At 34.6% G+C, this 11,031-nt stretch overlaps 1 protein-coding gene across 1 annotated transcript; it reads left to right on the forward strand.

Moving 5' to 3' along the window:
* The first annotated feature begins 9,449 nt into the window (after positions 1-9,449).
* On the forward strand, positions 9,450-10,289 carry LOC123560665 (uncharacterized). The gene is made up of 2 exons (XM_045352831.2): positions 9,450-9,668; positions 9,924-10,289. Exons 1-2 carry the CDS (start codon positions 9,450-9,452, stop codon positions 10,287-10,289), a joined length of 585 nt encoding a protein of 194 aa, XP_045208766.1.
* Positions 10,290-11,031: the final 742 nt, after the last annotated feature.

Raw genomic sequence — 11,031 nt, forward strand, 5'->3', positions numbered from 1 at the left:
AAAGTTAATGCCATGATTTTGGGCCAGGCCAGACATTAAAATGAAAATTTGAAATTTTGCAAATCGAAAGGACAAAATCTTCACTTACGACATACATTGCACTGACAAAAAGCCATCACATAGATGTTTGGTAAAGTTATATCATTTACGAATTCAGAATAAAATGTCATTGTCACTATCGAACCTATTTAAGGATTAAATGTGATGTTTTGAATGTTATGTAAAAGCAATTTGAGCTAAAGATACAAACATCAAGTTGCAACAACATATTTAGATATGTGTTGTTGACTGCATCAGTACACAACCTGAAAAAATACCTAACGAAAGGACCATTTTTGATAACAGGTTTTTTTAAGGCAAAGAAAAATAAATGATTGTGTGTAAAATATTTCGGAAAAAAAATGGAAACAACTCCGCTATAACTGTATTGTTAGTTAGGTGACTAGGTACTTTTCATCTCCCCGAAAGTTTGCAAATTGTACTAAAATTGAATGCTGGATTGATACGAGCAAAGCTTTCAAAAATTTATGGTTTTTAAATGTGTGACATATATTGCATAATTATAACATAGATAGACTACTTTGCCATGGCATTGAAATTACATAGACAGGATAAAGATTGAAAAACGGTGTTCATGCAACAATTTATGTTCCATAAACAGGTTGTTTCCCTTGATTAAAGAGGATTTAGCGTGAATTTTACATGTCCACAAAAAGGTTCAATATCTAAATATCTACACAAGTGCTGCATAAATATTGATGTAATAGGGAATTACCGAATGTGTTCTGTAAAATCCATGGCAATGACTCATTTTAGAAGTATTTTGATGGAAACAACTGGCATATTAGTGTCGGAAAATGCAATTTGGTTTATTACATTTCCTTTCAAAAAGGAGGTAAATTATATTTACATGTTAACATGCCGGTAGACATTAGTTTGAAATGATTTGTTTAATAAGTTAATATGATGCACCAACGTAATATATTTATTGTGTCCTAATGAGTGTTCCTTACTACTGCAGTTTGTTACATGTTAATCTACCCTATCGACACAGTTCCGAACATTTGAGGTTTTCAGCAATTCTAGAGTAAATTGTAAATGAATTCAACAAAACTATTTACTGTATGTATTGTGCGTCCGAAAGAGACAAGCGTTGCTGATATTTGCAGTAACTGTCTGGCTATGTAATATTAACTGTAATACATAGTGCATTATAATTGCACTACATTACTGTGAGTATTAGCAACGGGAAACGGGCCTGCAAGTTATTGGGAGATATTCAAGGTTGTAACGACCAAGCAAGCGCATGTAGGTAGGTATATAAATTTATTTCTTTCGAACAAGACAATCTTTTTATAGATTTTATTAATGACAAAAACGATAATTAAACTATTGACCTTTGTGCAGTACGAAGTATTTTACAAAACAACCCATCAGTTAAATTCATCCACGTATGAACTTTCAAAGGGATCAACCTCATAAAAGTAGGGACAGTTATTGCTCTAAGGACTAAAACATGGAGAAACCTCTTAAGATTTTGCCTTATGTAAAAGGTGTCTCCTCAAACAGATCACTAGAATTAAATGATAGTAATTGTGAAATGTTAATATTACTTTACAGTTATAAACTGGAACACCTCGTATGAATACCAGTTTTAAGCTCTAAACCTCTGTCATGAGTGTACAATATCTAGTACGGAAAGTTAAATCGAAATGTATCCTAATTTAGTACTACAGTATGGCCAGAATTTTCTGCAACAATGTTAACAAATTGGCCAAACGTTTCTGCATCTATGCTTTCCTTGATTTCACTTTACAAATAAGACAAAACTATTTCTACTTTGTATTATTATTTAAAACTGCGAAGATGGAAACTCATACTAGTAATTTCTATATGGGTAATGATGCAATCTTTCTTTCTTTAGTAAAGCAAAGGTTAAATGATCAGTTCGTACACAATTGGAATGATCGATTAAATAGATCAAACAGAGCATTATTTTATAGATCAATCGCATCATTCAAGTTTCAACTATATTTAGAAAGTTTTAATGCCAGTAAGTTTAGTCAAGCTTTGTCTCGTTTAAGAGTATCATCCCATAGATTACAAACTGGAGCGGGAAGATGGAACAAACCACTAAGCATACCATTATACGATAGAAAATGTCAAATTTGTAACAAATTAGAAGATGAATATCATTTTCTTATTGAATGTGTTTATACCAAGATATTAGACAAAACTATATACCAAAAAGGTTTTGGACAAGACCTAGTATGTATAAGTTTGTAGAGCTAGTAACTTCCCAGAACAAAACACTGTTAAAAAAATTAGGTATGTATACATATCATGTTTTTGACTTAAGAAACTCAAGAACGTAAAGATAATTTAAAAAGTATATCATACAAAAGATTTGTATATATATTGCAAGGTATTGAGCATAAAGCATAAACGAAAACTATATGATCATTTGAAGCATATTTTTCCTATTGTTTAAGGAAAATTTAAGTAAAGCTTTTTTTCCCAGTGATTTAATATTACACGCACAGTCGTACTTCACAATCAAACTATAGTCAGGGCACTGATGTAATACTGCCCCCGCACACATGTTAGATGCTTTGTTGTTCTCCATAACTTTCGTGTAACGTTGAGTAATTTATTGAAATAGAATAAAATATGTATTATTTGCTATTAACATGCAATGTGGAGTTTTTATGAATAATCAGACATTTTATCCTGACTGTATTGTTCTCAATAGGTACAGCAAAATGAATACTGTGAGCTTTATATATTCATATCAAGGAAGGTATTGTAGCATAAGAAATAAGCTCAGACCTTCTCTGCGTGAGAAAGTAAACTGTTGATGACATACAAGAGTACTTTATTTTGCTTGTTTAAACATAAATTTCATTTCTTAATAGCTGTATGACGTGTAACTTGTATGTGCATATGTATGTGAACTTAGTTGCTGCGTTAGGATATACGTCACGTTATATGTTTGTGAGTGAATTGGGTTTTACGGCGAATCGACACAAAATGGTCATATAATATGTTTGTACTGTTCGATACTGTTGTGATGTATACCATTATGGGCTTATTAGCCTAACTGGAATGAAATAAAATGTCTGTTTGTCTGTATTTAAAAATGTTGTGTGCTCGTATCTACAAAATATCTTAATAAGGTCAAGAAAATATTTTGATTCTATTCTAAATTTTATATCATACTAGAACACTTTAATGATCCGTGCACAAAGGTATTCACATCAAAATAAATAAAACAGGAAAAGGTTTTAACGGTTCATGTTGTAACCGCACATGATTAAGAAGAGTTATATGCCTGTTTGTAATATATTTTCTCATTTTGTCTATAAAGACGTTTCTCCGCAACTGACAGACATAAAAGAACAATATGTCATTGTACAATGAAACTGAATAGCATATTTAGTACGGTCATAAATCGTTTTTATGAGAATTGGTTATTATTCGTTGTATTTTATGATCGTCCGAGGACTAATATAAACAGAATACTTGATTTTATGAAGGTATGTTGAATAACAGCTTTCTGCCAGCGAACTTGCAACAATTGTTCAGTACATCTCGGTAACTAATGGATAAGGCCATATTAAATAGGTTTTTGATCTTCAAGAAAAATAATCTGCGTTGTTCCTTAATATCTAAATTTTGATCAGAAAACTGAATTTGTGCAGGACGGGAAACCAGGATTTGTAATATTTAATGAAATGACATAATTTTAACCTTGTGACACGTTGTTTTGTATTATTTTTCAATCAGACTGTATTTATGCAAAGTTTTGTATTTAAACGTATTCGCATTTTATTTCGTTTTAATTGAAATTCTATACGGTTTTACTTTCATGATAGGTATGTTATGACGTAACACAAAATCTTAATTAGATATTTCTCGACAATAAAAGCATTTTCTGTTTACTGAATATGATATATTTCTCAGATCAATGTATTTAGCTTGGATCAGGTGTAAATGTTGAGTTCAACTACAAAATCAAAATCAAATACGAAATGAAATAGAATGCAACCTCAGCACGTAAATTTGGTGGGCATAAAATCAGGACAGGTCATAGATTTATAACTAAGTTACGCATTATTATTTTAAAGTTAAGTTGTAGTATATAAAATTATATATATGGAACTGTATAATCTCATTTTCTTGCTTGCTTGCTTGATTTGGGTTTAACGCCGTTTTTCAACAGTATTTCAGTCATATAACGGCGGGCAGTTGAGGTATTGGACCCCTAATAATAATGTTTAAAGAATGGCATCTGCTTGGTATATTCTTAAAGCTGACCGTGTTTCGCAATGTGTTGCAAATTTTAAACAACTTTTATTGTGCCGTTTTTTGTAAATTTTGTATAATTTACGGTATTTCCTCAAGCTCAAGTAGAGACAAATTTCAGTGTGGTGGCCACTGTCTAAAACATTTGCAGATAATTCATTACAGCATTAATTTTGATGAGAGAAACATCAAACTATTGTTAAATAATTATAAAACATAAAATAAAACTGTAAATATCATTTTTACTAGGATGCCTCAAATAAACAGATTTAATGAGACAGAATTCTAACTCCAGCATTGAAAAGTTAAGGTCGAATCCTGTGGGTCTGTTTTGAATTTTGCTCGCTTCATTAAAAAATAACCGTGGGACAGAAGTAAAACCTACCTGCATTTCTTCAACAATATGTAACCTAAAGAATGAAGGCAAAATAGAGAACTTTTACCGCAAGTAACTCAGTATTTTTAAAGATGTCTAACTATACCCCTCCTGATTCAGAGGTAAATTCACTTTGGACAACAAGAAATCACTCACAAAATGAAAATTTTCCACTTTTGTACAATATATCCATAACAAGTCTTGAAAGAAGTAAAATCTTACTAGAAAAAAAGGAAAATATGGGAAAAAAATTTGGTCCCAGTGAGGCTTGAACCTACGCCCCCCTGAAAATTGCAGTCAAAGTAGGTTTATGGTAGGAGTTAAATACTCTTCAAAAAGGAGGTATTCTATTACGGGTCCAATATCTTAACCTAACCAGTGTTCCTGAATTTGTACCAGTACAAACCTGTCCTCCGCAAGTAACTGCCAACTTCCCCACATGAATCAGAGGTGGAAGACTAATGATTTCAGACACAATGTCGTTTATCAAATAGTCACGGAGAACATACGCCCCGCACGAGGATCGACCTCGCGACCCCGCGATCTGTAGACCAACGCTCTACCTACTGAGCTAAGCGGGCGGGTGGCAATCTCATTTTCAACGATATAATATATGAACAATGATGACCCGGCAATGTACAAAGCAAACATACTCTTTTCAAACATTTTCATTCCAAATACTTTATTCAGCAACAACTTTTCTGAAGAATTTGAAAATAGGAAAGGATATCTGTTTTGATAATTAAGGTATTCTTAGTGTGACAAATTTGAACAGCCTCAATTGAACTACAGTTCAATGCAGTTGCTGTTATTATCTGTAACTAATAATAATCCCGTCTAAAGAGGCATGGTTTCACCAGTCGCTATTCCTCTCATAAACACCTTCTAAAGAACCGCTTAATGAACGCTAAGCCTGATGACTTATCCTATTTGATTGGAATATTCATTTTAAAAAAATCGTCTAGCACCCGCAATGATCAGTAAATAATTTGGTGTCCAATCAAGTAATTCCTCAAGTCATTATGAGATTATTTGTGACTGTCATTATATTACATAGAATTTGAATCGGATTCAAATCATTATTGTGCTGGGGTATTGGAAGCCCAGAAATACAGAATTTCTGCATAATATTGACATACTTCTGAAACAAGTTCTCATCCAAACAATACCTTTTAAAGCCATGCATTTTAATGAATTTTGATAATTTTGAAAAAAATTTCAGAAAAAAAATATAATGCTGAAAAGCCCCAAAGTGTTTACCGAAAATTAGAGAGCAATTGCAACCACCCTCTTCAGATTCGTCGCGTCTTTGACATTCATTTTCTTTCTACAGTAAGACGCTCCTTTTTCCTCTGTGATAGGGTCTTCAGGACGTGTATGAATACATTATGAAAGGCAGTCAGTTTTCGAAAGTCACTGGGACACTTTTTATCTTCCATAAATGAAACTATATCAGGAAATTAAATTCATGATACACCACTATGTATCATTTTCTCACAATTCTATTTAATATGAAAACTACATTTGAATTAAGTTCTCGAAATGTTACTGTTTCCTTACTTTATTTTACGTCATCTTCATGTCCGACTATTGAAATGTCTATGAAAACAAACAACCTTGATATAGCGTAGCCCTGTCTAATGCGGTCAGCGGACAGCCAAAAATTCATCGAAATGTGCTATAATTGTCATTTAAAACTTATGTTGTAAAGTCTCGGCATGTCTCTCCCATACAGAGCTTTTATGTGCAACAATGAAAATATGTACATCATTAGAAACAATAATCAGTATGTGCATTATAAGCATAATGATGTATTGAATAGATTTCATGCCCTCGTCGGCAACCCGGATGCCGTGATCAGCCGTTCATAGTCACTTTACTATATATTCCTTCGGAGGCTGCTATAAACAGGTTAAACTGAATTTACAATGAAAAATAAATACTGCATAGCGTACGTTTTTCATGGGGCTCATACTGCAGCTATTATACCGGTATATACGGGTGTGGCCGCAACCGTAGAAAATGTGTCCCGCAATATTTTATTTTAGATTGTTAAAAACATCTTATTTCAATATCCAGAAGGTGATAGCGCTGTTGAGTTAACGTAGGCATCAAAGCCATGACAGGGGAATATTTGAATTCTTAAACCCAGGGTCCCTGCAACAGTTTTCAAAAAGCATATTATATTGTGATGTATCGGTTTCCATGCTCAGTCCTTTGTCCCTACTTTATGGGCTACCTAATGTCATTTATGCACGTATATCTTACAACTCTTTTAAAAGTCAATGTAGACTTATGTATTTTATCTATCTAGCTAATGTTTACCGTTTATTTCCCAAGTATTTGTACGTTATTGATCATAAATGTGTATTTTATAAACCCGGAAGTATTCGTTGGCAGCCATATTGTGCTGTATTTGCTCTTTATGACGTCACTTTAGTCATGACGTCATGTATTTTCGCTTTACCTCGTGAGGTATCCAGGGGCGTTTTTCTTACATTTAATAAAGTAAACTGTATGAAATTACTTTAAGACCGCATCATATTTACTTTCCCCTCGTTATTATGTACTTGTATAATTAAATAAAATGTGCACGTGTAATTTGGCGGCACAGGGTGCTATTCTTAAGCCTCCAACCATGTACTTTTTTGTTGTTAGCAGTGTTAGCAATCCTTTCGGAGCACCTTTGCTTACAATTTTTCCATGTTCTAACATTTTGCTAACACTGTAAGTAAACAGTTAGCAGAACGATATAAAACGTTGTGTCCGACAGTAAAGCGGCACTCCGCAGACAATATTCTTTTGTTACAGGCCATTTCTAAAATTCAAGTAAAATACCTTAGTCGAAATTTTCCTTTACTTTTAAGACTTTTTAAGTAGATTTAAAAGCTTTTTTCTATTTTTTGTTTTGTTTTTCTAAACGTATTTTTAAGTTGAAGTTGAAGTAGAATATTTTCGATAGATCTAGCCTTTGTGATTTCCGGGCCATATTTATTACTGAGATATTTTAAATAATTTTCATATAAAAGTTTTGCTAATAGAATAAATACATTCTTATAAGTAAAGTTTGTATATTTGCACCTGCGCCAGCCCCTCTATTAAAAGTTCTATAAAGTTTTCTTCGCGGTGTTTTCTCACGCAGCCATATCGTTAATTTTCGTTGCTTATACGGTCATTTTGTTAAGGTTTCTTGTGAATAAATCACGTTAAACTTTTACCGACTTGATTTTAATTTTTGTTTTACTTTGATCTAGTCCTTTATTGTTTTCCCTGCGGAGTCAATCTTTGTGAATCAGTCATTGTCCGTCCGTCCGTCTGTACTTATTAGATGTCTCGAGGTGTAACCGCAATAGCTGTGAACCTGGTGCCATAGTCTGTATTTAGGTGTCTACAAGATTGTGAACACTAGAGACTTGTTATCAGTGTTTGTCTGTGTGTTCGTCCGTCTGTGCATACTGGTATATTGTCAGATAAACTGTCCCTGTCCAGCCTAGAATCCCAGCTTAGATCTGTGACATTGCAAGGTTGAATGATATTTAGCTTCTAGTGGTTGAATCTATATTATCGTGGAGCATATGGATGCATATTTGGCTAAACACATGAAAGCATACTAACTGTTACCGTCCAGAGAGTAGTACGAGTATCTTGTCTAAAATACAACGGCCAGCGGCACGCAACATAAATTTTGGTGTCAGAAGTGGGATCTGTAATACACCACAGGCCCAGTGATTCGAGCCTAATGTCTACGTAATCAAAGCAATGAAAGCACTAAAGGGGCAACTTAACTGAGTAATCCCAGTTCAAGCCAAGACGATAGCGAGGTTGTTTTAAACAACCATAACAGAGATGGAGCGTCAAATTCTTTTCATGCATACAATTGAAGCCCTTTAAATCAAGATGATATGGACATGGACTTAATATCTGAGGCATCGTGTGAGTCAGTACGATATCGAGAAACAGCTGTTAACACTTCATTTCAAGGTCATCCAACACAGGTCACTGATCAAAATGTTGAGGCAGCAGAGCTTTTGAGTAGTATAACAGGGCTCTTGAGAGATGCGGTACGGGAGCATGAATCGCTAAGAAACGAAAATCAAAACAGAAATGAGGGACCCGAGAGGGATATGGAAAGAACTATAGAACGACCGCGATATGTTTATAGCTCGGACGAAGCTTGCAGTGATGTGAATTTTAATTCAAATATTCCTCGAGGCAGGGCTAAACTAGGGAGGTTCTATGCTGCAGCAGGAACTGGAGACCATTACAGCACAGCTCCATATTAATACCAGGATACCTACCGTTCACGTCCAGTGGGTCATGTAAAGATACAGCCATTTACAGGTCAGGAAGATTGGCAGGTCTGGATATCAAGGTTTTGAAACTCTAGCTTCGCGAAACAGATGAAACCGAAGTAACGTTCTTGGGACATATTGTATCAAGTGAAAGTGTGAGACCAGATCCAGTCAATATTTCTAAAATACTGCAATGGCAGACCCCACAGACCCCTAAGCAAGTTAAGTAATTTGTAGCTACAGAGAGCTATTATAGAAAGTTTGTGAAAAACTTCGCCACTATGGTCAGACCTTTAGTTGACCTTACAAAGAAAAATGTGACCTTCAGATGGGACAGTAAGTGCGAGGAGGTATTTAATCAGTTGAAAGCTGCACTGACAGGACCGGAAATCATGGGTTATCCGTTGAACGAAGGCGGGGAGTTTATGTTGGATGTTGATGCCAGTGGGATATAAGATAATGAGGATATCGAAGAGATGACAGATGGTGAAACTGACACTAGAAGTATTGAAACAGGGTTTAATCAGGGTGTAGTGAAAGAATCCGGGATAGGATGTACTAACGGAGGGAAGGAAGGTGATAAGGGACACCTGGAATCAGATAAGGAAGGAAAAGAGGTTAGTGACGAGAGTGTGGAAGAAGCAGACAGACAGAAGCGAAAGATAAAGGAAAGTGAATCAAGGTCAAGGAAAAGAGTAAGGCAGAGAGTTTGAAGAAGTACAGAGATGTGTCAGCCTCAAATAGAGAGTCATCTACTTCAAGTAGTAGCTCATCTAGTGATAGTGACGATGCAGAAGCCATTAGACAGAGAAGGTTCACCAGTCACCTGGGAGAGATTATTCGAAAGACAGGGGCAATAATCGGAGAACAGGTGATAGCAAATGCCGGCCTCATTAGTAGCTTACAAAAGTCTAGAAAGTTTTAGAAAATAAGTTAGAAGTTTAAGGCAGGAGATCGATATAAAGAAAACAGGAAAGGGGGAGAAGAGTCACGAGGACAAGCGTGATAGTCAGAACAAAAAGGAGGGATCTGAGTCCAGTAACAACGAAGACAGTAAACTGAAGAAAACAAATGTTAATCCCGAGAAAGAGGCGAGTAGTGCAAGCAGAGAAGACAAAAAGGAAAGATCAAATCCAATAACAAAAGGAACAAAAAGTAAACGTGACAAGGAGGCAAACACAGAGAGTAGGAAGGAGCGATCAAGGTCATCTACTGAACGGAGTAAACATAAAGATGAAAAGAGAAGAACAACGTTCAGCACGTACAAAGGAAGAAATACTTACAGGGGTAGGGGAAGAGACTTTGTCAGATGGTGAAGCAGGCAATCAAGTTCAGTAACGAACTTATATGGGTGGTGAAGCGGACGCTTCTATAACAATGTTTGAACTAATGAGCACTTTGTTAAACTTTATATTCTTTTAATATTGGAATTTATTAACGCTGAGAACTTTACCTTAAACTTTCTCAGAATTATGACTTTAGAAAACTTCTTATATTCATGATATTCATTATCTTTATGAATCTTGGAAGGAATTGACTTTCTTGTGTACTTAAACTTATGTTGACTTGATATGCATTTTAATCTATAGTTTTTTGTGAGGCAGATGGAACTTTGCCTCAGTCAGAGGGGGGTAATGTGATGTATCGGTTTCCATGCTCAGTCCTTAGTCCCCACTTTATGGGCTACCTAATGTCATTTATGCACATCTTACAACTCCTTTAAAAATCAATATAGACTTATGTATTTTATCTATCTAGCTAATTCTTACCGTTTATTTCCCAAGTATTTGTACGTTATTGATCATAAATGTGTGTTTTTTGAAAATAAATTCTATACATCCCGCCTGCAAGATAATGCAATCATTCTTTTTTAAAGAAAGACAAATTATTAAGCATTTAAATTCGTCATTTTAAACAATAAGAATACAACATCAAGAACAAAAATGTACTTCACAAGCAGATATAGAAGTATGGTACAGCAAAGGGAGCTTGGATATATATTCTTTGCATGTTTCAAAGAGACATAATTCTTTCATTTACAGAATATATAAAACCTTC

Source organism: Mercenaria mercenaria, chromosome 10 (assembly GCF_021730395.1).
Source record: "Mercenaria mercenaria strain notata chromosome 10, MADL_Memer_1, whole genome shotgun sequence".
Lineage (NCBI taxonomy): Eukaryota > Metazoa > Mollusca > Bivalvia > Venerida > Veneridae > Mercenaria > Mercenaria mercenaria.